The 24,242-nt window shown below is 40.2% G+C and overlaps 1 protein-coding gene across 1 annotated transcript; it reads right to left on the bottom strand.

Moving 5' to 3' along the window:
- Window positions 1-1,914: 1,914 nt before the first annotated feature.
- LOC136319319 (tigger transposable element-derived protein 1-like) lies at window positions 1,915-22,709 on the bottom strand. Its single transcript, XM_066252623.1, has 3 exons — window positions 21,306-22,709; window positions 3,037-3,211; window positions 1,915-1,948 (listed from the first exon to the last, which is right to left on the bottom strand). The coding sequence occupies exons 1-3, from the start codon at window positions 21,934-21,936 to the stop codon at window positions 1,915-1,917; spliced, it is 840 nt and encodes a 279-aa protein (XP_066108720.1). The 5' UTR covers window positions 21,937-22,709.
- Between the last annotated feature and the right edge of the window lie 1,533 nt (window positions 22,710-24,242).

Below are 24,242 nucleotides of genomic sequence, written 5' to 3'. Positions count from 1 at the left end.
ATTAACAAAAGTAACTAATTACAAAGTTTTAATATATTGTAATAAAAGTCATGTAAATGTGGTTTCTCTCTCTCAAAAGATCTTATTGTACTATACTCTCCCTTCATCTTGTGATGAAGTAAGATGACACAATGCCTATGTGCTATGTGATGAAATAAAGTCAGGTGAATGCTGTAGGCAATTCATGGACTATAATATGTAACCGTCCATCTAACCAGGATGGCTACTAAGTGACTGTCAGATAGAGTATAGATAGAGCATAGATATGCTGGACAAAAGGATGATTCATGTCCCTGGCAGGATTAAGTGTGACAGTGTGAAATTTTATCACGCTTGTAATAAAACTTATTACCATATTTCTCCATGTATAAGATGCACTCTTTTTGAAAAATTTGGGATCTAAAACGTGGGTGCATCTTATACAGTGGTTGTAGGTTTTTTTCCTTGCATTTCCAGCTTTTTCACGCTTGTTGTCTTTGTGCTCATTGTTTCAAACTTGTTACCAGTATATTACGGTAGGTTACGTTTTGCCAAGTTCTACCCAGAAAGCCTCAGAAAAGATTTTCATACAGTGCTGAATTCAAGTTAAAAGTGATCCAGTTTGCAAAAGTGAATGGAAATCATGCTGCTAAACATAAGTTTGGTTCTCCTCCAACTGAGAAATCAATCCAAGACTGGAAGAAAAAACCCCCACTGAAAATGCCATGACAGAAGAAGGCCATGAGAGGCAAGTCAGCAAAATGGCCTGATGTAGAGAGGGAACTGAAGATATGGATTGAAGAGCAAAGGGCAACTGGAATTCCTGTGTCCACAAAGATGGTTCAGCATGAGGCAAGAAGTACTGCTGATGAAAAAGAAGTTACTGATTTCAAAGGAGGACAAAATTGGTGCTTCAGGTTCATGAAATGGAATGGACTAAGCATGCATACATGCACCAGACTTTCCCAAAAGATGCCTGAAAGCTATGAGCAGAAGGTCCTTGAATTTCATCATTTTGCCATTCAATATCAAAAGACACATCAATATGAGTTGGAACAGATTGCAAATATGGATGAAGTCCCCCTTCAATTTCATGTCCCATGTAACATAACTGTTGGTAAGAAGCGGGTGAAAACTGTAACTGTGAAGACAAGTGGACATGAAAAGAGCCATTATACAGTTGTCCTAGCTTGTTGTGCCAGTGGATACAAGCTGCCTCTTATACCGATTTTCAAACACAAAACAATGCCCAAAGAAGACATTCCTCGAGGAGTGATTGTTCACGTTTATGACAAGGGTTGGAAGGATCAGGATGGGATGAAGATCTGGTTTGAGAAAGTTTGGAGAAGGAGACCAAGTGGGCTCTTACACAAACCTTCCCTATTGGTGCTTGATCAGTTCAGGGCACACATAACAAAAAACACCAACAAGATTACTGCAGAGCAAAAACAAAATTTGCAGTCATACCTGGAGGCTTGACATCTCAGCTCCAACCATGTCAGCATCAACAAACTCTTCAAAGCTGCCCTGAAAGACGAATGGAACCAATGGATGAAGTCTTCTGGGGACAATATGACACCAGCACGAAGAGTGAAAAAACCAACGATAGGAGAAGTTTGTACCTGGGTGAAAGGTCCTGAGATAATATCAAGATTGAGATCATTGTCAAGTCATTTAAGAAGAGCGGCATTTCAAATGCCACAGATGGAACTGAGGATGAGGCAATATATGAAGACAGTGATTCGTTTTCAGACACAGATGGGACAAGCTAATGAATGGGAGTTTTGACAGTGATGAGGAGTGGTATGAATTTTATGATGAATAAAACTTGAGGTCAATAACTTTGTTATTTTTCCCCCAAATTTCAGGCCCCCAAATTAAGGTGTGTCTTGTACATGGGAAATATGGTACTTAATTTATTTCTAAAAATTTCCATTAATATTTTTGGACCACCATTAACTGCAGGTAACTGAAAGCACAAAAAGCAAAACTATTGGTATGAAACTTTAAATGCATTATCTCCTCCCAACAATCCTTTATTTTACAGGAAAGGGTTAAGTCAGGGGTCCCCAAACTTTTTACACAGGGGGCCAGTTCACTGTCCCTCAGACCATTGGAGGGCCGGACTATAAAAAAAACTATGAACAAATCCCTATGCACACTGCACATATCTTATTTTAAAGTAAAAAAACAAAACAGGAACAAATATAACATTTAAAATAAAGAACAAGTAAATTTAAATTAACAAACTGACTAGTATTTCAGTGGGAACTATGCTCCTCTCACTGACCACCAATGAAAGAGGTGCCCCTTCCGGAAGTGCAGTGGGGGCCGGATAAATGGCCTCAGGGGGCCGCATGTGGCCCGTGGGCCGTAGTTTGGGGACCCCTGGGTTAAGTCATTAAGTCAGTCTCACACAGTAAATGACTGTTAAGATTTGAATCCAGGGATATTGCCTCCTTATGAATCCTTGATATTCCAGTGGATTTAGGAGTTCACCATAGGCTCTTATTATACAGAGATATAACCATTTTTTTCATTCACTATACTAAAATGCCTACTGGGCATAATGTGTTAGAGTTGCAGTGGTGAGGCAAAAATTGACAGTGCCTGATTTCATTGGGTCTTATATACTATTAGGGCAAAAGACATTAAATGATTCTTGCATAATTAATCATTTAGTTACAATTATTTTAGTATCAGAAGGGATAACTTAAGGTACTTATAACACTATATAACAGGAGAAGCTGACCTACTCTGGGGTTTCAGGGATGAGTTTATCAGAGTGACATTTGAGTTGAAATTGGTTTCTATTCATCTTTCAGATTTTGTTACTAGAACAAGCCAGAGCTCATACTGCTCATTGCTATAAAGCTAATACATGGAGATGAGCACTGAAGTGATTACGTGTTTTTAATTGAATTGCCAGTAAACCCAAGAAGGCAAAGGGCTTCGGACCCAAAGTCTGCCTTAACATGCTCACTCTGCTGACTGTTTGTATATGATTTCAGGGCTATTAGTAATGGTGCAAAGGGCAAATTCCATGCAGTTAGTCACCTAGGCAAGGGGTGATAAACTGTCCTAAGGCAGATCAGTATGCTCTGATCTTGAGATAGAAAACAAGCTATCTTCCTTCTTCTTGATCTCTGCACTTCTCGGTGGCTGAGTGATTCATAATATCCATCTTCTTTCTTAACCTGTGGGTTCCTCCTGGATGCCTCCCAGAGGCTGCCTGAAAGATAAGTTTCTTATTGCATTTCAAAGAAAAGAGTCATGAAGAAGTTAAGAGAGAGTATAATGCAAGTACACTATTTCCTAACCCTTACAGCTTCAAATCAAATGTCATAAGCACCCCAGGCACAAGGTAAGTAAAACGAATCCTGACAGAAGAAACATTAAAACTTTTCTTATTGTCTGTATCTTTAAAATACAATATTTATAATATCACTATGCCTAAGAAATTTAATAATTAATATTATCAAATATCCAGTTAAATTTCTTCTAATTGTTTTAGAAGTGTTCTTACATTTGATTTGTTAACATAAGGATCCACTCAGGATTCATACACTACATTTGGTTGAACTGTATCTTAAATCTTTTAAAATATATAACTTGTGATCATCTTTTTTTTTTCTTGAATATATTCCTTAACAAAAAAACTGGGCCATTTGATCTGTTGAATTGTCCATCTTGGATTTTCCTGGTTAAATCCCACGGTATTATGTGGATCTTCTGTCTCCCATATTTTCTGTAAAACTCGTAATTAGGTATAGAGATTTGATCAGATTCTGGTTCAATTTGGGGAGAGCAGGAAGACTTCATAGATGTTGTGTGTATCTTATTGAATCAAATCAAGAGACATATAAGCCTTGTCTCTCCTTTTATGATTTCAGCAGACATTGATCACCAGGATTTCATTAGGGATTGTAGATCGGTAATATTTTAATTTTAGCATTTCTTTTTTCATTAACTGGAACATTTCTCTATAGAGAAATTTCCTTTCATCTATTATCCATTATTCCCTCAGGTGACTCTGAGGGGCAGTTTCCAGGGAAGGTGAGATAAATGCTTCATCCATTCTCTTTATGTAGCTTCTATTTTTAGAATAATGTGTTGGTATCCTAGCATTCTCCATAAGGATCAATGAGATCCTTATATTTTATTTTCTGTTGTTAATATCATATAGACTCTGGATTTTTATAAATTTGATGCGTTCATGGCTTCAGCCAGTTAGTTCAGTCAGTTAAGAATGCTGTCCAGAAACAAAGTTATGGGTTTGATCCCCAGTCAAGGCACACATGGGAAGCAACAAAAAAATGCACGACTGAGTGGAACAACAAATGCTTCCCTTTCCCCTCCCACTTCTCTCTCTTTCTTTCTTTGTCTCTATAAAAATTAATAAAAATTAAGCCCTGGCCAGATAGGTTTGTTGACTGAAGAATCGTCCCAAAAGCACGTAGGTTGCTGGTTTGAGTCTCTGGTCAGGGCACATACAGAAACAGCTTGATGTTTCTGTCTCTCTCTCCCTTCCTCTCTCTAAAAAAAATTTTTTTGATGTGTTCCAGCAAAAATATACATAATTATATTTGATGTGTTCCAATAATATAGATTATGTAAAGTTAAAAAGTATATACTATATATAATTCTGGATATATAACACCAATATTATTACTAACAATATGACTATAGAAAACAGATTAATACTTCTTTGTATTGTCGTTAATAATAAATATATATTTGGTCTTCATCCCTATTATTGGCATAGAGTTCCTAAAACTCTTGGTATTTCCTAAGTGTTAAGAGCACTAAAAATATGTTTTGTTCTAATATTTGGTCTTTGAGCCTGGTTCCTGAAACTGGGCTCCTGAGATCCTTGTAATTTCCTGGGTGATAGGAGTGTTTTTTGTTCTAATGAGAATGGACTTCTGTACGGTTTCTGGATGAGGGCTGGACAGTGGAACAGCCAAGTCATGATTAGAAGTTTGGAATTTTTAGCCTGGTCCCACACTCTCGAGAGAGAGGGAGAAGAGCTAAAAATGGATTTAATGATGGATTGTTGTAAGGTACTGTTGGGCGGATAAAATGTATTATGCTCACTTTGTTAAAGATGGCACTGCCCATGTGGAGGCCATTGCCCAGGTGATATATATTTTTTAGGTGGGGAGGCAGAGACAGACTCTTTTTTATTTTTTATTTTATTTTTTACAGAGACAGTGAGTCAGAGAAAGGGATAGAGAGGGACAGACAGGAACAGAGAGAGATGAGAAGCATCAATCATTAGTTTTTCGTTGAGCGTTGCAACACCTTAGTTGTTCATTGATTGCTTTCTCATATGTGCCTTGACCGCGAGCCTTCAGCAGACCAAGTAACCCCTTGCTGGGGCCAGCGACCTTGGGTTCAAGTTGGTGGGCTTTTGCTCAAACCAGATGAGCCCGCGCTCAAGCTGGGGACCTCGGGGTCTCAAACCTGGGTCTCCGCATCCCAGTCTGACACTCTATCCACTGCGCCACCACCTGGTCAGGTTGCCCAGGTGATATTAATGTGTGTCTCTGTGGGCTGTGGGCAGGCAGGATCCTTGTAGCCTGGGGCTTGGTTTTAGGATTAAGACTTTCCCACCCGTTTTGATGTGGGGTGGTGCAATCCCATCATGCCCCAGATAAGTGACTTTGTAATAGAAACTTCTCTATTTCATATATTGGATTAAAGGTTATGAATCTACACTATAAAATGGGGGCAGCACAGGAGCTTGCTCTCTTGGTTCCTGAAATTAGCATTAGAGAGCAAAGAGCAGAGAAAGGCCACATGGAAGAGGCCAGGAGAAACAGCCAAGATGGCGGAGTGTTGAGTGAGAAGCCAGTTTGTGCAGGGAGAAGGAAGGAGATGGGGAACAGAGGAGAATAAGTCTGGTGAGCTAGAAACCTTTGATTCTAGGAAACTCAGATAAGTCAAGTAGCTTTGTGAGCACTGAATGTGAGTGGGTTTTGGAGCCCAGTGTGTGTTTTACTTGCCTGCTGGGTGCAAGCTAGAATTAAAAATAATGGCTCATCAGTTTTTGGCTCCATTGTTTCTTTACTGACTGTCCGAATCCAATGCGAACCTGCATGGGCCAGGCTGCTGTGATGGTGGCCCTGGCTACTGGCTTTACAGGTACCAAAAGCTGAAAAAGTAATATTGATATTCTAGGAGGAAAGGTTAGACTTTCCTGTCTCATCCTTCCTGTGGGTGGGGAGGGAGAAGAATGTAGAAGTTTCTGGCATGCAAGAACAATGGGTCATTTAGTTTTAAATCTAAAATAAAGGTTAACCAAGAAACTTCTTCTCTTTCAATGGGAGACAGAATTTACATACCACCTTGCATTAATTGTAGTTCCTCCCCCTTCCTGGAAGCTTGAGAGTGAAATACCTCTAGGTTAGAGAGGGAAGATAAACCCTAAAAGATTTGTAAACATCTTTGTGTTACCTTGAAAGTCTTAATGTTTCTGTATATCCCTTAAACAAATGTTGTCAGCTTGTGCCATGATGTCATGCTCTCTCCCACCCATGTGTGATCAAGGGTATATAAGCAGCCCCTGAAATATTTTTGGGAACTGCACGATTTGGGTCTGCTGCCCTGTGTCAGCCATATACAGCCAGCATATTTAATAAATCTCCTCCTTTAATAAAGCTCTTCAAAATTCATCTGGACTTGGTGTCTCTATGTAAACCTGATGGAATGAGGTATGGTGCCTTTCAGAATCTGGGGTATGGTACTTTATAACATATGGGGGCTTGTCTGGGATCCGGTGTTTCACGTCACTGGGTAGAGACACCCCGAATCAGAGGTCTCTCCGCTGAGCTGCCTGGCCCCACTTGAATCCTGAGGAGAGGTGCCACCTGAGATGTTCCAGGGTTCCCGGTTTTCTGTGGGTCCAGACAGCTCCATTAGACACCCCTGGTTCCCAAATTCGACAATTTGGACAATTTGGCAGAAAAATCAAGGAGGTAGGTAAAGCAATTCTCTGGCTTTACTGAATTGTTTTTTTCTGAATTCTTGCTTTCACTTTTTTGTTTAGGACTAGTACTGTTCTGGGACTAGGATGTAGGTAAAGTAGACTTGTGACTTTACTAATTTGTAACTCCAGTGTGTAGGTAAGGCCAATCTCCTGCTTTGCTGATTTGAAACTCTGGAAACTTGTAGGTAAGGTCAATCTTGGATTTGTGGCCAATCTTAGATTTGTGGTTTTACTAATTTGTAACTCCGTTCTGTAGGTAAAGTAAATCTTTTGTTTTGCTGAGTTGAAACTCTGGAAACTAGTAGGTAAAGCAAACCCTTTTGCTTTACTAATTTGTAACTTCAGTAGCGTGTAAGTGGAACAAAATTTCGGCTTTGCTAATTTGGAACTCTGGCATAGGTAGGGCCAACTACTTTGCTGTTTATAAATAGTCTACAGTCTATCTAGACTTAAGGTATCACATGGGGATCACACGTGGTCTCACGTGATACACTCTCCAAGACCGAGACGTCGGTGGAGAGTTTCTTGGTCCTGCCCGGGATTTGCTGGGGAACATCTGATTATACTTTAGAAGGACATTAGTGGGAACCAAGTGGACCAGTTCCATCAGTTCTGCTGAGGGCCTTCAGAAAAGTCAGTTTCTCTAAGAGAGGCATTAGTAGGGACTTCATCCTGCCCAGAACTTCCAGAGGTGTCTAATTGTGTTCTCAAAGAAACCTGAGTGGGGACATTTGGTGGTGTCGTGTTTGGCGGTGTTCTCGGGAAGAAACCTGAGTAGGGACTGAGTTGATACTGAGCTGATCAGTCCCATCTTAGGACTTTCAAGGACACCTTTGTATTTGTTGAGATCTCAGTCTTTGTTTTTAATGTGTCTAGAAACTCCTGGTTTAAAGAACTCTCTGGTGCCGTGGCCTGTGTGCACCTGAGAGGCCACAAGGGGAAGCCCTTCCCTCATCTATGAAGCATTGTTTTTGTTTGTCAAAATATCCGGTATTATTTTAATTGAAATAAAGCATGTTCATGTGTGTATAAGTCTTTGTTTAATGTCTAAATTTTTTCTGTTGTAAGGCCTGGCTTAAGCTTTTGTATCAAAATTGGAAGCTTCTGACTAAAAAGCAATCTTAAGTAGCGAATTGTTGTTCTTGAATTCTAGCTTCAGGGCGCCCTGTTAGATTTCTCCCCTGAAGAAATTATTCTTTTCTGTTGGCTTTTTCCCCTTGTTTTGTGTAATAATTAATACCTTTATAGTCAAACACCCTTTATTCTGGGTGCTAGTTAATTATCTGTCCTATCTTTCTTGCTTTATTAGTGCACTAATTCTTAGATTCTCCTGGAACAAGTTTCAGTTTTGTAATAAGTAGCAGCAACAGGAACTTTTAATTCCCAGATAGTAAGGGCAGTCTGGAATGTCATAACTGTGAAACCAGGCTGTCACGATCAGTTTCCATACATTGACCAAAGCTAACCTTAACAATGGATCTGCCACAGTAGCGTAAAACATACTCGATACAGAGCAGGTGCCATGTCTTCGTAGTCAAGCAAAATTTGAGTCAAAAACAGGAAAAAAGAATCACTAAAGCAATAGTAGCAGCACTCCAAGAGACAAACTCTTTTAAGGATAAGGGATCCCCAAAGGAGCAAAATAAAGAAGGAAGAAATTCGGCCCTGGCCAGTTGGCTCAGTGGTAGAGCGTTGGCCTGGTGTGCAGGAGTCCCGGGTTCGATTCCTGGTCAGGGCACACAGGAGAAGCGCCCATCTGTTTCTCCACCCCTCCTCCTCTCCTTCCTCTTTGTCTCTTTCTTCCCCTCCCGCAGCCAGGGCTCCATTGGAGCAAAGTTGGCCTGGGCGCTGGGAATGGCTCTATGGCCTCTGCCTCAGGCGCTAGAATAGCTCCGGTTGCAACAGAGCAATGGCCCAGATGGGCAGAGCATCGCCCCCTGGTGGGAATGCCAGGTGGATCCTGGTCAGGCGCATACGGGAGTCTGTCTGATTGCCTCCCCGTTTCCAACTTCAGAAAAAAAAAAAAAAAGAAAGAAGAAATTCAAGGAAGAATAGGACTTGGCTAGGAAAGAATCAATGTGCTTTTTGTAAGGAAGAAGGGCAGTGGAAAAATAGATGTCTCACATTATAAGCAGCCAAGGAAAGTTCTAAGGTCCTAAAATTCGAGGATTGAAGGGGTCAAGGCTCTTTTTCGTTAAACCCTCGGAAGCCTATAGTAACAGCAGAAATAGGGCAGACCCACTGCATTAACCATTATAGTAAAAACTATAAAAAGAATTTTCAGGGAATTGTGGGAAAAATTGGAAACCTCATAGGCTAAAACAGCCCACTGTTAGGAAGGTAAATTTGTAAAAATAAATAAATAAATAAATAAATAAATAAATAAATAAATTGTATTTTAATTTGCTGCTTTTATTATAAGAAACTAAGCTAGACAGCTGCCAGGGGAAAGAATAAAAGTCGGCTTAGTTCTTAGAAACACCCGCCCATCCTTACCACCTCTCCCATGGCACCCGTGTCCCTAATCCGGCGGCGAAGGAAAATGGAACGGAGCCCTGAAAAGGATAGGCGCTGCTTTGGGACTAAGCCTGGAGCCTCGCCACTGCTGCCATCCTGTGATGCCCTGGCTGAGGTTCAGTTAGCCTCGGGTTGTGCAAAATGAGACAGGCCTGTCGGATACCTATGCCTCTTCCCCCTTTCCTAAGAACCCTGGTCGGCAAACTGCCACTCATAACAGCTGGTGGGCCCCATGGGGCCTTTTGCCCTCTTAGGTATAGCTCTCCAACGGAGTGCCATGTGTGGGCGCTGCCTCAGTAGGGAATGGCCTACATATATAGTTCAAATTTAAAATTTGGCTCTCAAAAGAAATTTCAGTTATTGTACTGTTAATAATTGGCTCTATTAACTAATAGGTTTTCCGACCACTGGGTTAGGAGTGATGACTTATTGTTCCCCCACTGCTGTGTGAAAAAGTATTTTCCATGTAAAAATGCATATATTGTTTCAAAGGCCTTTTGTTAATTCTTTTATTTACTGTTTTATAGCCCTATAATATTGAAATCTTAGTTTAAATATTAGAAATAGTTAATAATGTCTTTTTTAGGTAATATTTAGTTTATTATCATTTTGAAACAATACTGTTCAATGTTAAATAATATAAGAAAGGGAGTCATATCCTAGAACTTCTGCAAACCTATTTTTATCATGCGTTTGTTAAAATTTCTTTTAAATACTAATGTACTGAGTTATTCAGCAGCAGAGAGACTCTGAAATGCTAAAGGAGACACTGAACCTGTTTTTCTTGATTTAATCCAGCTAATAATGCTGCTTTTGTCTTTTTCAAGAGTTTATATAGACAGAAAAGGGCCCTCAAGCCCCTCAGTAAGATCTTCGGAGCATGGCTTTTAAAGTCTATAATGAACAGGATAGAAACAAAAAAGGCAAATAAAGCCTTAAAAAATGATCAGGAAAATACCAGTTCTTGGCATATATCCTTAAAGAGTCTAACGCCCCAAAGGGGCTTCACAGGACTCCATTAGGGCCCTGCTTCAAGAGTAGAAAGAAAAGTCATTGAGCTGAGGCCTGCCAGGCTTCTCAGCTCCAACCAGAAGACATGCCTTTGCTGTGGGAAAAAGGAACACAAGAAGGTAAGCTGCCCCCTTGCTCCGCAGAGGGAGAGTTCAGTCTCTTCCAGCTTTTTCCAGCTACCTGTAACCTGACCTTGCCCAGCTTGCTGGAACTTGCCACTGAAGGTTAAAAGTGCCCAAGGCCATTGACCCCATCTCACAACACCGTTTACTGAGCCTAAGGTATTTCTTCCAAGTAGCAGGTAAATTGATTTAATTTCTTGTAAACACAAGGGCCATTTACTATGCCTTGCCTGAATATTTGAGTTTTATTTATCCCTCGAAGATCTCTACTGTGAATATTGACAGTCTAATTTCTATTGCTTTACTTAATGTATAGTGTCTCCTTTATTCTTCTTGTCTCAATGCCCCCATGCCTATTTTAGGCTGGGACCTGCTCCTAATTCCAGTTAAAAAGCAATGGTCATTAGAACTTAGACTCTAGATAGAGTATAGAATGTGACCACAACTCCAGTGCCTTGTGGACTTTTCCTGAATATATGTAACTCCTGCTCTTTGGGATATTTCTCAAAATAAAGTAAAATTAGGTTACATTTGCAAATAATATGAAGCAGTAATGGTGTAAACACAGACTTAGTAAAATTATGTTAACATGTTAAGAACATTTGTGACTGTAAGAATTTTATTTTGAATCCTGTTATATTGGTTAGAACTTTGTTTTTGCTTAATAATCTAGTAGGCTTTAGTCACTTTATTGTATTAGGATGCTTGGTATAGTATTTGTCAACATTAGCTGTTTTAATTTTATTGTTTATTATATATATTTTTCCAGTCTGCCTAAAATCGGAACATAAGAATTAGGAATTCAAATGAGTAGATGCCACTCAAAACCAGTGAGGTTTTGGGACCCTTATTGCAAAAGGTTTATTCAAAACCAATTAGAAAAAGATTTTGCCAACAGGAAAAGGATAATTAGAGAAGGCAGACTTTGCATCTATTACAAAAGGCATAATATCTGAATGTTAAGTTTGTATCCAAGTGAATACTAAGTGAAGTAAGGAAATTATGAAAAAACAAAAAGAAAGGAATTTTCCCAGGTAAACATTTAGAAATAGACTTTAATAAATAATTGACAAATAAATAAAAGTTTTTCCTTCTAAAATAGGCTACAGTAACAGTTGTTAGGAAATTGCTATATAGAATTCTTTCCAGGTTTAGCTTGCCCATTCTAGCGTTGGACCTGCATTTGTATCCACAGTCTCAAAGCTGGTAGGAAAGAAACCCAATATTAATTAGAAGCTAATTTGAAGTTACATTGTGCCCACAGGCACCAAAAAGGTCAGGATAAGTAAAATGTATGAATCAAATCATAAAGGAAATGTAACCACCCCTTCCTTAAGTGCTTGCTTGCAGAGTTTGCAGGCTACTCAGCTAATTGTTCAAAAGACAGTCCAAGAGGCACTTCCAGCATTACCAGGAGATCCAATAGATCACCCAAAGACTGACTCTCATGTGGATAGGTCCACACACCATGATCCTGACAACTCCCACTGCTGCCAAGGTAGAAAGATGGCGTGTCCTACTCCAACCACAAACTGGAAGCTGGTTGGTCTACGTACAGTGAATGCATGAAGAAACTTACTAAGTACTCTCTTTTCAATCAGACTTTAGGAGAAAGGAAAACTAGAGTAAAACAAAAACCAACTTAATTGTCACTAAATGTTAAAAGTTTTAAAATTAAGAGTTCTAACTGAAAGTAAATTGTTATAAAAGCCAGTTAATTTTATGTAAGTTGTAAAAGATTTGTACAATTTATAGAAAATTAATCAGTAGTATTTGTTTCTTTAGTGAACTGTATTGCTATTAATGCTGTCTGTTAAGTATCTGTTACAACGTTATAAGTAAATATTCCTACACAACAGCTTCATGCTCTTTAGTACATTAAGGATTTGACTTAGGAAATAAAACCAGTGGGGATTGTTGTAAGGTACCAAAAAGCTAAAAAATTAATATTGATATTCTAGGAGGAAAGGTTAGGTTTTCCTGTCCCATCCTTCCTGTGGGGAGGGGAGGGAGAAGAATGTAGAAGTTTCTGGCATGCAAGAACAATGGGTCATTTAGTTTTAAATCTAAAATAAAGGTTAACCAAGAAACTTCTTCTCTTTCAATGGGAGACAGAATTTACATACCACCTTGCATTGATTGTAGTTCCTCCCTCTTCCTGGAAGTTTGAGAGTGAAATACCTCTAGGCTAGAGAGGGAAGATGAACCCTAAAAGATTTGTAAACATCTTTGATTGTGTTACCTTGAAAGTCTTAATGTTTCTGTATATCCCCTAAACAAATGTTGTCAGCTTGTGCCATGATGTCATGCTCTCTCCCACCCATGTGTGATCAAGGGTATATAAACACCCTGGAAATATTTTTGGGAACTACACAATTTGGATCTGCTGCTCTGTGTCAGCCATATGCGACCAGCACATTTAATAAATCTCCTTTAATAAAGCTGTTCAAAATTCATCTGGACATGGTGTTTCTACGTAAACCTGATGGAATGAGGTATGGTGCCTTTCAGAATCTGGGGTACAGTACTTTATAACAGAATCATGTCTACAAGATAAAGCCTCCATAAAAATCTCAATAGTATATAGTTCAGAGGGCATCCAGGTCTATGAACACATCCATTTACTGGGAGAGTGATACACCCCAACTCCATGGGGACACAAGCTCCTGCATTTGGGATCTTCCTAGACCTCTTTCTCTGTACCTCTTCACCTGGCTGCTTATCTGTACCCTTTATCATATTTTTTTTTCTGAAGCTGGAAACAGGGAGGCAGTCAGACAGACTCCCGCATGCGCCCGACCGGGATCCACCCGGCACGCCCACCAGGGCATTGGGGCATTGCCCTGTCGCGACCAGAGCCACTCTAGCGTCTGGGGCAGAGGCCAAGGAGCCATCCCCAGCGCCTGGGCCATCTTTGCTCCAATGGAGCCTCGGCTGCGGGAGGGGAAGAGAGAGACAGAGAGGAAGGAGAGGGGGAGGGGTGGAGAAGCAGATGGATGCCTCCCCTGTGTGCCCTGGCCGGGAATTGAACCCGGGACTTCCGCACGCCAGGCTGACGCTCTACCACTGAGCCAACTGGCCAGGGCCCCCTTTATCATATTTTCTAAGTGTCTGGTAAACACAAGTGTTTTCCTGAGATGTCATAGCCTTTTATTTAAAACGATTCTCAAGAGATGAGTATAATCACGTAAAGGAATTAGATTCAAATTATTTCTGGAAGATGGAATAAATTAAGGTTACCTGCTTAGATAGCTAATGCTTTTGCTTATTAGTATTTAGAGAGAAAACAATCTTACGAAAGCTACAGCTAGATTTTGGGCAAAGGTGCTTCTATAGCCATTTGTTCTTAAAAAGAAAAAAACAACTCCAACCGCTATACCCTTTTTACCTTCAGTCTTAGAAACTGAGGATAGTAAAGATAGGTGGGTTTTGAACTATTTCTAGAGCTGAATTTCTGTTTCACAAAGATTTATAAGAGAAAAATAGCTTTTCTCAGTTCCTCAAAGAACTGGGTTGTAACTTAAGTGACATTATAGGTTGATCTAACTGATATTTTCCCTCTGGGTACATAGTATTTTTTTTTTTTTAGCTTAGAGGAGAAGACCTTTAAAAAATTCCTATCAAGCTCTGAATCATCAGCTTCCAATTTTGCCAAATTTCTGATGAAAAGTTAATAAAAATCTTTCAATCGTCTTATCAGGTTTCAGCTTGGACAAACAGTAAATATTTCTGGAAGTACTAAATGATTCCATGGATTTAAGAGGGTGCAGTTTATTACCCTTCAGGGTCATCCCCTCTCATAGCCAAGAGCACTGGCAGCCTACAAGTCCCACGAAGGCAGAAAGCCATGCCCATGCCTAGGACACAGGCAATCGCTTGCACTGGGAGAAAAAGGATCAATAATAAATTGGTTTAGATTTGGGAAGAAGAGAATATGAGAAATTTTATTTCTCTTTCTGACTAGGCTCAGGAGATCACTCATTTATAAAAAAATTATGAGAATCCTGGATTTAAGAAATCCTCTCATCATGGCCCTTAGATTGACCTTAGACCAAGGAGTGAAGAATATCTGAGGGCAATCACCTGTACAATAATATCAGTTTTATAGTCTTTGGGGTTTTTTTTGTTTTGTTTTGTTTTTTTATTTTTATTTTTTCCAAAGTTGGAAACGGGGAGGCAGTCAGACAGACTCCCGCATGCGCCCGACAGGGATCCACTCGGCACACCCACCAGGGGCCGATGCTCTGCCCATCCAGGGCGTCGCTCTGCCACAATCAGAGCCATTCTAGCGCCTGAGGCAGAGACCACAGAGCCATCCTCAGAGCCCGGGCAAACTTTGCTCCAATGGAGCCTTGGCTGCGGGAGGGGAAGAGAGAGACAGAGAGGAAGGAGAGGGGGAGGGGTGGAGAAGCAGATGGGCATTTCTCCTGTGTGCCCTGGCCGGGAATCGAACCTGGGATTCCTGCACGCCAGGCTGATGCTCTACCACTGAGCCAACTGGCCAGGGCCTAGTCTTTGGTTTTAAGTAATTTTTTTCTCTAACATTTCAATCCTTTTGCAATGAGTCTTTAAATGAAACTATAATTTTTTTCTGTTTAGCATATCTAATTAATATTGCTTGAAGGGTGAATTTATATGCCTTCTGTTTTATAATGTTAGGTGGGGCATGTTCTCCCAGTGAGACACAATGTCTATTTCCACAATACAATCAGGTAAAAGAGACACTTCACATAGAACCCATTCAAAATTTACCAATTCATCCCTGGCCATGTATCTCAGTTAGAGCATTTTTACAATATACCAAGGTTGTAGTTTGGATCTCTGCTCAGGGAACATACAAAAATGCATAAATAAGCGGAACAACAAATCAATGTGTTTCTATCTCTATGCTTTCCTATCTAAAAGTCAATTTAAAAAAATTTACCAACTCACCTGTAAACTTTTATCTTAATTTCATCAACTCTTAATTCTTAACTGTAGCCTCCATTAGGATGGCTCATTAAGTTTTGGTTTTATAATACTGAGTAGGAGATGTGTTTCCAGCCAGACATAACCAACATTCACATAAAACATTCCGGTAAAGTTGACATAACTTCTTTTCATAAGACATGTTTTAAAAAACCCTCTAATTTTCATAATTTTACCAATCTGTGTAGCTTTATATTCTTTTAATCTAATTGTAGCCTGAGTCAAGGCTTCACCAATGGGTTTTGGCACCATAGTTCATGGATTTCCTATATCAAATAGTCCTGAAAATTTCTGTTTTCTATCTTTTAGCCACTCTTATGTAAAAAAGCTTTGGGTTGTTAGTGAGGGATCACACCAAGAGACGTTGGCCCTGTTGTCAATCTTTAACTTGATTACCTTGACTAACTCTTGTCCCAAATGATTGCTGGTCAGATTTTTTATTGTAATCTCTATCCTCTAGTTTTCTGAAATTCTCCAAACTGGGATAAATAGAGTAGACTTGTTCAGGGCCCTTAACATTGGGGAAACAACAAGAGGATTTTGAGGCTCACCCAACCTTAGGTAGTGATGTAGTAAAACCTTTCTTTTGAGCTCGTGAATGTCTATTTTACTTATTCAATTAAAAAGAAAATCACCATCTAAAGATTTCTACCTTGCTGGAATGAGTCCCATAATTCTCATTTTTGTTTTCTCTCTCTCTCTCTCTATACATACATATATGTATATATACATATATATATATACATACATACATAGCAACAAAAGACGATAGAAATGTGAAATCTGCACTAAATTAAAGGAAAACCCTCCCAGTTTCTGTAGGATGATGTGGCAGCATGTGCGCGTGCGCAGATGATGATGTAACACCAGCAGAGCAGCCCACGGCCATGCCAGTCGAGATGTGGACGGTACAGAGGAAAGTTCAGTGTGTTCTGAGGCTCGCTAAACTCGAATCTGTGACCAAAGTGCAACGTGAATATTGGCGTGTTTATAATGAAGCGCCACCACATAGGAATAACATTACTCGGTGGGACAAGCAGTTGAAGGAAACCAACAGTTTGGTGGAGAAACCCCGTTCTGGTAGGCCATCAGTCAGTGATGAGTCTGTAGAGGGTATAAGGGATAGCTACCTAAGGAGCCCTAAAAAATCTGTGCTTGAGCCCACATCAAACTGCACTGAATAGGTACGAAACTGGGAGAGTTTTCCTTTTATTTGGTGCAGATTTCACATTTCTATTGTCTTTTGTTGCTTTCCTGTGACCAATTAAAAGTGCACCATGACTTTACGGACACACTATGTGTGTGTGTGTGTGTGTGTGTGCGCGCGCATGTGTGTGTGTGTATATATATATATCTCCCAACCTGACAGTTACCAAGCTCAAGTTTTAGAACAGAAAGTTATTAGGTTGTTTGCTAGTAAGATTTTGCAATTATTTTCCTTTGCTTCTTATTAAGTGCAGGACAATTGCATTCCGATGTTCTAATGTTTGTTGTTTTTTAAATGAATATCTGCAAATGAGCAAAGGCAAAGGAAAGGGGTCTGAGTAAACTTTGATTTTTTTTCTAATTTCTGTCTTTCCATCTTATTAAGGAATCTTGGTGACTAGCCATTATAACAATATGAGAGCTCTCTATAACTTTTTTTCTTTTTAATTTAGAACTTTTTCTAATTCAAAAGACCCATCATCTGGCCTTCACAAGTAGGATCTTAATAACAACTCAAACCAGTAAGAACTATGGATGCAAGATGTATCCCCAAAACAGAGTGCAAAAAGAGGCAACCCTCAAAAACAAGATGCAACCCTCACAAGATAAGTTCACTTCTAGAGTTAGAAACAGCTATTCCAAAACACAGGGAATCACATGTCCCTCCTCGTTTTCGAATTGGGTGTTTGGGTTTACTATACTGGGACCCACAGACTCCTTGTTTGCCTGGCAGATGAATATGCACCCTCTGACTGGTGGAGAACAAGTGAGGGCCTGGCCCTGGCTGGGTGGCTCAGTGCATAAAGGGTCCACCTGGCATGCCAAGGTCCCAGGTTAAACCCTGGTCAGGGCACAAGAAGCAAACAGTGGTTACCAACTAAATGGATCTAAGTGAAACAAGTTGATGCATCTGTCTCTGTCTCACTCCCTTCACACCCTCTCCCTTCTTCTCTCTCTCTCTTTCTCAAATCAATGAGAAAATTAAAAAAGAAAAAAAAGGAATGAGAGGCTCTGTTTTTACTATCTCTAGGATAAAATGGATAGACACAGAAAAGTCCCTTGAGAGCTTGGCATGGCTGGACAGAGAGAAAGGTGTATCCTGGCAGGTATACTCTCTGGATGGTGGAGACCAGAGAAAATATTATTTTCACTGGTCATAAAGGCCATACTCTCAGGACATATGACAAGATGAAAGAAACCAGATAAAGAAATACAGAATTAACAAAACTCATGTGTACTCATACCAAATAACCAAGAATAACCAAGCTGTCCTGGCCAGATATCTTAATCGGTTAGACCAGTGGTCCCCAACCCCTGGGCCATTTGGTACTGGTCTGTAAAGAAAGAATAAATAACTTACATTATTTCTGTTTTATTTATATTTAAGTCTGAACGATGTTTTATTTTTTAAAAATGACCAGATTCCCTCTGTTACATCCATCTAAGACTCACTCTTGACCATTGTCTCGGTCACGTGATACATTTATCCGTCCCACCCTAAAGGCCGGTCCGTAAAAATATTTTCTGATATTAAACTGGACCGTGGCCCAAAAAAGGTTGGGGACCACTGGTTAGACCAAGGGTCCCCAAACTTTTTACACAGGGGGCCAGTTCACTGTCCCTCAGACCGTTGGAGGGCCGGACTATAAAAAAAACTATAAAAAAATCCCTATGCACACTGCACATATCTTATTTTAAAGTAAAAAAACAAAACGGTAACAAATACAATATTTAAAATAAAGAACAAGTAAATTTAAATCAACAAGCTGACCAGTATTTCAATGGGAACTATGGGCCTGCTTTTGGCTAATGAGATAGTCAATATGCTCCTCTCACTGACCACCAATGAAAGAGGTGCCCCTTCCGGAAGTGCAGCGGGGGCCGGATGAATGGCCTCAGGGGGCCGCATGCGGCCCGCAGGCTGTAGTTTGGGGACCCCTGGGTTAGACCATTGTCCCGATGTGCAGAGGCTGCCAGTTTGACTCTCAGTCAGGCCACATATAGGAACAGATTGATGTTTCTGTCTCTCCCTTCCTCTCTCTAAAATCAATAAGCTAATGAAACTAGTTTCAAACATATTTTCTCCTGCTAATATAAATTTAGAAAAGGAATGAATGAAAGAAAGAAAGAAAGAAAGAAAGAAAGAAAGAAAGAAAGAAAGAGAAAGAAGTAAAGAGGGAAGGAGGAATTAAAAAAAAGGAAGGAAAGGAGGGAGAGAGGGATGGAGGGAGGGTGGGAGGAAGGAAGGAAGACTCTCACCACTCTGCTTCCACCAGACTCTGTAGGTAGAGATCTGGCGGTCTGACTTGGCAAGAATTCTTTTTCTTTTCTTTAATTTTTCCATTGATTTGATCAGTTTGTGGGGGGAGAGAGAGATATGCATTAATTTGTCATTTCACTTAGTTGTTTCATTTAGTTGTGTACTCATTGAATGCTTCTTGTATGTACCCTGACTGGTGGTTGAACCCATGACCTCTGGAGCACTAGGTAGGTGCTTTATCCACTGAGCCACCTGGCTAGGGTGGCAAAAATTCTTAACTTGCCAGTTCATACTAGAGGTCCCAGGATCTTTATACTGCAGCAGTTTTGAGGTGAGCAGTGATCAGCAGGTAAGGAATCCTATTGGTGAGAAAGAAACTGTCCTTTACCCTTCAAGGTTCTTTGTCTGGTCTAATAATTAAATACACATGAGACAGATTAAGAAGAGAACATAATTAGATTTGGATATATATATATATATATATATATATATATATATATATATATGGGAACCCCACGTACATAAGAGGTTCAGGGATAGAAAGTTAAAATGAGTGTATATGGCATTTTAAACTAAGAATAAGGTCAGGTGCCTTGGCAATTTAGAGGGGAGGAAGGTCACTGCAGGACAAGAGCAGCAGAGGTTCAGTAATTAATAGCTTGCCTGCATATAGTATAGACAGGTCAAAAAAGTTATCTTTGATAATCTCTTATTATGGGGAACGCCCCTCATTTAAATTCTTCTAGGTAATTAAGAGGGGCAAAAATTTCTCTTTAGCCTGCAGGGCCTCAGTCGTCTTTAGCTCAAAATAATCCACACACCACAAAAGCACATCTTGGGGTGACTTGTTCCAAACCCTTATAACTTCATCTGAATTGCAGTAGCTGCCTGCATGTATTATACCTGTAATGTGTGAAACTACACCCTCTTGTGGGTAGCAACACAACCAATAGCTGGTTTAGAAACCCTGTTTGCAGCTGTCAGGAATACAGTGGTACCTTGAGATATGAATTTAATTCGTTTTGTAACCAAGTTCATAAGTCAATCAACTCATATATCAAACAAATTTCTCCTATTTAAAATAACTAAAATAGATTTAATCTGTTCTAGCCCTGGGAAACATCCCCAAACCATCCTAAATTATGAAAAAAGACATTTTTAATTAAACACACATGTATACTTTACCAATGCATAACAAAATATATGAAATAAAAAAGTGTTATTTAGTACTGTATTCTTACCTTGGAGATAGATGAGTGCAGCTAATGAGGTGAATGGTGGAGGAGGGAGGGAGGGAGGCAGGGATGTAGGCACTGTAGACACGTAAACTAAAACTGCACTTTCTTAACACTAAATGTAAACTAAAACTGCATTTTCTTCACTTTAAACAAAACTAAAACTGCACTTTCTTTTTTTTTTTTGTATTTTTCTAAAGCTGGAAACGGGGAGAGACAAAAACTGCACTTTCTTTACTTAAAATGAAACTGCAAAAACTTAATTGTAAAAAAATGCACTTTCTTAACTTTAAACTTAACCTAAGCTTAACAATACATATTTTTCATTTAATCATCACCTGTTTTCAGTGTTTTGGCTGTACTTTCGGCACTTTCACTTGCAGGATTTTGAATAAAAATTTATACAAAGAGGTTTGCTTTTGCCTGCCTTTTAAAATGTATGAAAATGTGACAAACAAGTGTCATTAAAAACTGCTGAAGCATGGCCAGTTGAAACTTTTTCTGGGTGTTTCTTTTCTTTTTTTTTTTTTTTTTTTTTTTTTGTATTTTTCTGAATTTGGAAATGGGGAGGTAGTCAGACAGACTCCCGCATGCGCCCGACTGGGATCCACCCGGCATGCCCACCAGGGGGCAATGCTCTGACCACCTGGGGTGTTGTTCTATTGCAACCAGGGCCATTCTAGTGCCTGAGGCAGAGGCCATGGAGCCATCCTCAGCGCCCTGGCCAACTTTGCTCCAATGGAGCCTTTGCTGTGGGATGGGAAAAGAGAGACAGAGAAGAAGGAGAGGGGGAGGGGTGGAGAAGCAGATGGGCGCTTCTCCTGTGTGCTCTGGCCAGGAATCGAACCCGGGACTCTTGCACGCCAGGCCAACGCTCTACCACTGAACCAACCGGTCAGGGCCTCTGAGTGTTTCTTTTCAATGAAACTTGGAAGCTTCTTCCACATTACCAGCATGCCTTTAATTTCACTTGTAGAAATCACTTCCTCCGACTCTACCTCCTCCTCACTACTAACCTTGCAGAAGCTCCGTATGTTGCATCATCTGTAGCTCCTTCAACTCCTCAGTTGAGAGTTCCTCCTCATGTTCCTTGATGAGCTCGTTTACGTCACCCTCATCTACCTCCAGACCCGTCGACTTTCCGAGGGACACATTCTCCTCCAACATTTCTACCTCGGTCTCGGTCTCTGGTTCGAATTCTTCGAAGTCCCTGTCTGCAACAACATCAGGCCATAACTTTTTCCATGCTGAGTTTAAGGTTCTTCTTATAACCTCTTGCCATGCCAAGTCAATAATGTGTAAACATATCATGATGTTGTAGTGATCTTTCCAGAACTCTCGAAGGGTTAGAATTGTATTCTCAGTCACCTCAAAGCAGCGGCTGAACAAGTGCTTTGTGTAAAGCTTTTTAATGTTGGAAATGACCTGCTGATCCATAGGTTGTAAGATTGAAGTTGTGTTGGGTGGGAGGTAGAGGACTTTCACGAATTTGAACTCATAGAGAATGTCATCTTCAAAACCAGGTGGGTGGGCTGGAGCATTTTCAAGGATTAGTAATGCTTTCATCGGGAGTTTATTTTCTTGAAGATATTTCTTCACTGCAGGACCAAAGATGAGATTTACCCATTCAATAAAAAACTGCTGCATAACTCATGCCCTAGGATTGGTGCACCACATAACCTGCAGTTTTTCTTTAAGAATCTTGTGAATCTAAAGGCTCAAGGATTTTCAGAATGATACACAAGCAGTGGCTTTATTTTACAGTCACTACTAGCATTTGCACACAATACAAGGTTCAGATGGTCCTTCATGGGTTTATGGCCCGGCAGCTTCTTCTCCTCTGCAGTGATGAGTGTCCTCCGGGGCATTTTTTCCCCAAACAATCCTGTTTTGTCACAGTTGAACACTTGTTGGGGGATGTAGCCTTCATTTGCGATAAGCACAGCAAAACATGCGATGTACTTCTCAGCTGCCTTAATGTTAGCACTTGCAGCTTCACCATGCCTCACCACCGAGTGGATGCCAGATCTCTTCTTGAAATTTTCAAACCAGCCGTGACTTGCCTTAAACATATCTTCTGCTGCCTCTTTTGAGGTTGATGGTTCTTTCTTCTTGAAGTCACCATAAATAATATGTGCCTTTTCGCATATTACAGTCTCTGTCACTGTATCTCCTGCCAGCTCTCTTTCACCCACACCAGCAGAAGTTTCTCCATTTCTTCATGGATATTTGTCCTTAATTGGGATAGAATTGTAGTTCCTTTCACTGGATTTGCGCTTTTGATGGCATCCTTTCGTTTAAGGATGGTACAAATTGTAGATGTATTGCGGTCGTACAGCCTTGCCAGTTCAATCACTCGTACAACACACTCACATTTTTCTATTATTTCTTGCTTTTACTTCTATCAATATCATTCTCTTTTTCTTCTCACCATGGTCCTTTACACTCACTTTCTTTGGCCCCGTGATAGTACACAAAAAAAGTTAGTAAAAAATGCAAAAATGATGCAAGAACAAGTACAGCGCATGATGACTTGATTCTGCAGGTAACATGTGAGAAAGAACGAGATGCTGGTGTTGTGCTGCCGATACTGGACCTGTGCGCCAACTAGGGGCAGCTTCCTGAATCACGACTCATATCTCGGAATTTTGCTCAGATATCGAACAAAAATACGGACCAAGTCACAGCTCATATCTTAAAAAAGTATGTTGGTCTGCTTGTATCTCAAGGTACCATTGTAGACTGAATAGGTATCATATCACAGTAAGCACAAGGGAACCTAGCCATAGTCTCAACTCACTTTTGTTCTTCCCATCAATTCCAGTAATTAGTAACTGCTCCACTTGTCAGCATTCCTCCTTTGAATAACATACATCTATAGTGAGGTTAGCTCATATCTAGCTGTGTTTTCCAAGGTACAGTACACCGTATACAGTATTGGACTCCTCCTCTAACAATAGGAAAAGATTGAAATTATCAAAGGGGTTGGGAAATTATGTATCAATGCAATTAATCCAATTAATATTATAGTTAAGTCTCTGATGATAATAGGATAATAAAACTCTATTAATGCTACCTAATTGGCAAAGAAAAAAGAGTGTGCGTAAAAGGAAATACAGTGTTGGGTTAAATTTTCTTAAGGGTCAGGCATGTAACTTGGATCCCATGAACTGAGAAGAATTGAGACCTACTTCAGTCTGTAGATACTGGAATGGAAGAATTTGAGTATCAATTCATTTGAAATGAAACAATCGAGCATTAGGTGACAGTGTAACACCCAGTGGAGAAGTCCTAGTTTCTCTAAATCTAACAAGGTAAAAATAAAATAAAATCACATACCTAGAGGCAGAAAAAGCCCAATAGAGATCAGGGAAACTACCAGCTTTTAGGATACACCCTTAAAGGCTCCAATGCCCCAAAGGGGTCTCATAGGATGCCATCTGGGTCCTGCTTCAATAGTGGAAAGGAAGGTCATTGAGCTAAAGCCTGCCAGGCTTACATGCCTCTGCTGTGAGGAAACAGGGACACTGGAAGGTGGGCTTCCCCCTCGCTCCTCTAAGGGAGGGTTCAGTCTCTTCCAGCCCTGCTCCAGCCACCTATGACCTAACCTTGCCCAGAAAGCTGGGGTTTGCCACTGAAGGCTGAAGGTGCACAGGGCCGTCGGCCCCATCTACGACACTGTGGACGAGCCTAGGGTATTTCTTCCAAGAAGCAGGTAAACTGATCTCATTCGCACAAGGGCCACTTAACTATGTTTTGCCTGAATAGTCAGGTTTTTTATTCTTCCCTCAAAGATCTCTGTTGTGGGTGTTGATAGTCCTATTTTCTGCTGCTTTGCTTAATATATAGTGTTTCCTTTATCCCTCCTACCTCAATGCCCCACTCATATTTCAGGCTGGGACCTACTTCTAATTTAGAGCTCTCTTTCCCCCTTTTGCCAACTTATATTATGA

Source organism: Saccopteryx bilineata, chromosome 1 (assembly GCF_036850765.1).
Source record: "Saccopteryx bilineata isolate mSacBil1 chromosome 1, mSacBil1_pri_phased_curated, whole genome shotgun sequence".
Lineage (NCBI taxonomy): Eukaryota > Metazoa > Chordata > Mammalia > Chiroptera > Emballonuridae > Saccopteryx > Saccopteryx bilineata.
Note: the sequence above shows the minus strand (reverse complement) of the source record. Positions and strands in the feature narration are given on the sequence as shown.

What these genes read in the sequence shown, in the direction of transcription:
- LOC136319319 (XM_066252623.1), bottom strand. Translation starts at nt 21,936, where the DNA reads ATGCAGCAGTTTTTTATTGAATGGGTAAATCTCATCTTTGGTCCTGCA. An exon ending in ACATACGGAGCTTCTGCAAG is followed by an intron (nt 3,212 to 21,305) that starts GTTAGTAGTGAG and finishes CTTATCTTTCAG; the next exon opens with GCAGCCTCTGGGAGGCATCC. An exon ending in GTTTATCACCCCTTGCCTAG is followed by an intron (nt 1,949 to 3,036) that starts GTGACTAACTGC and finishes TTGTGCTTTCAG; the next exon opens with TTACCTGCAGTTAATGGTGG.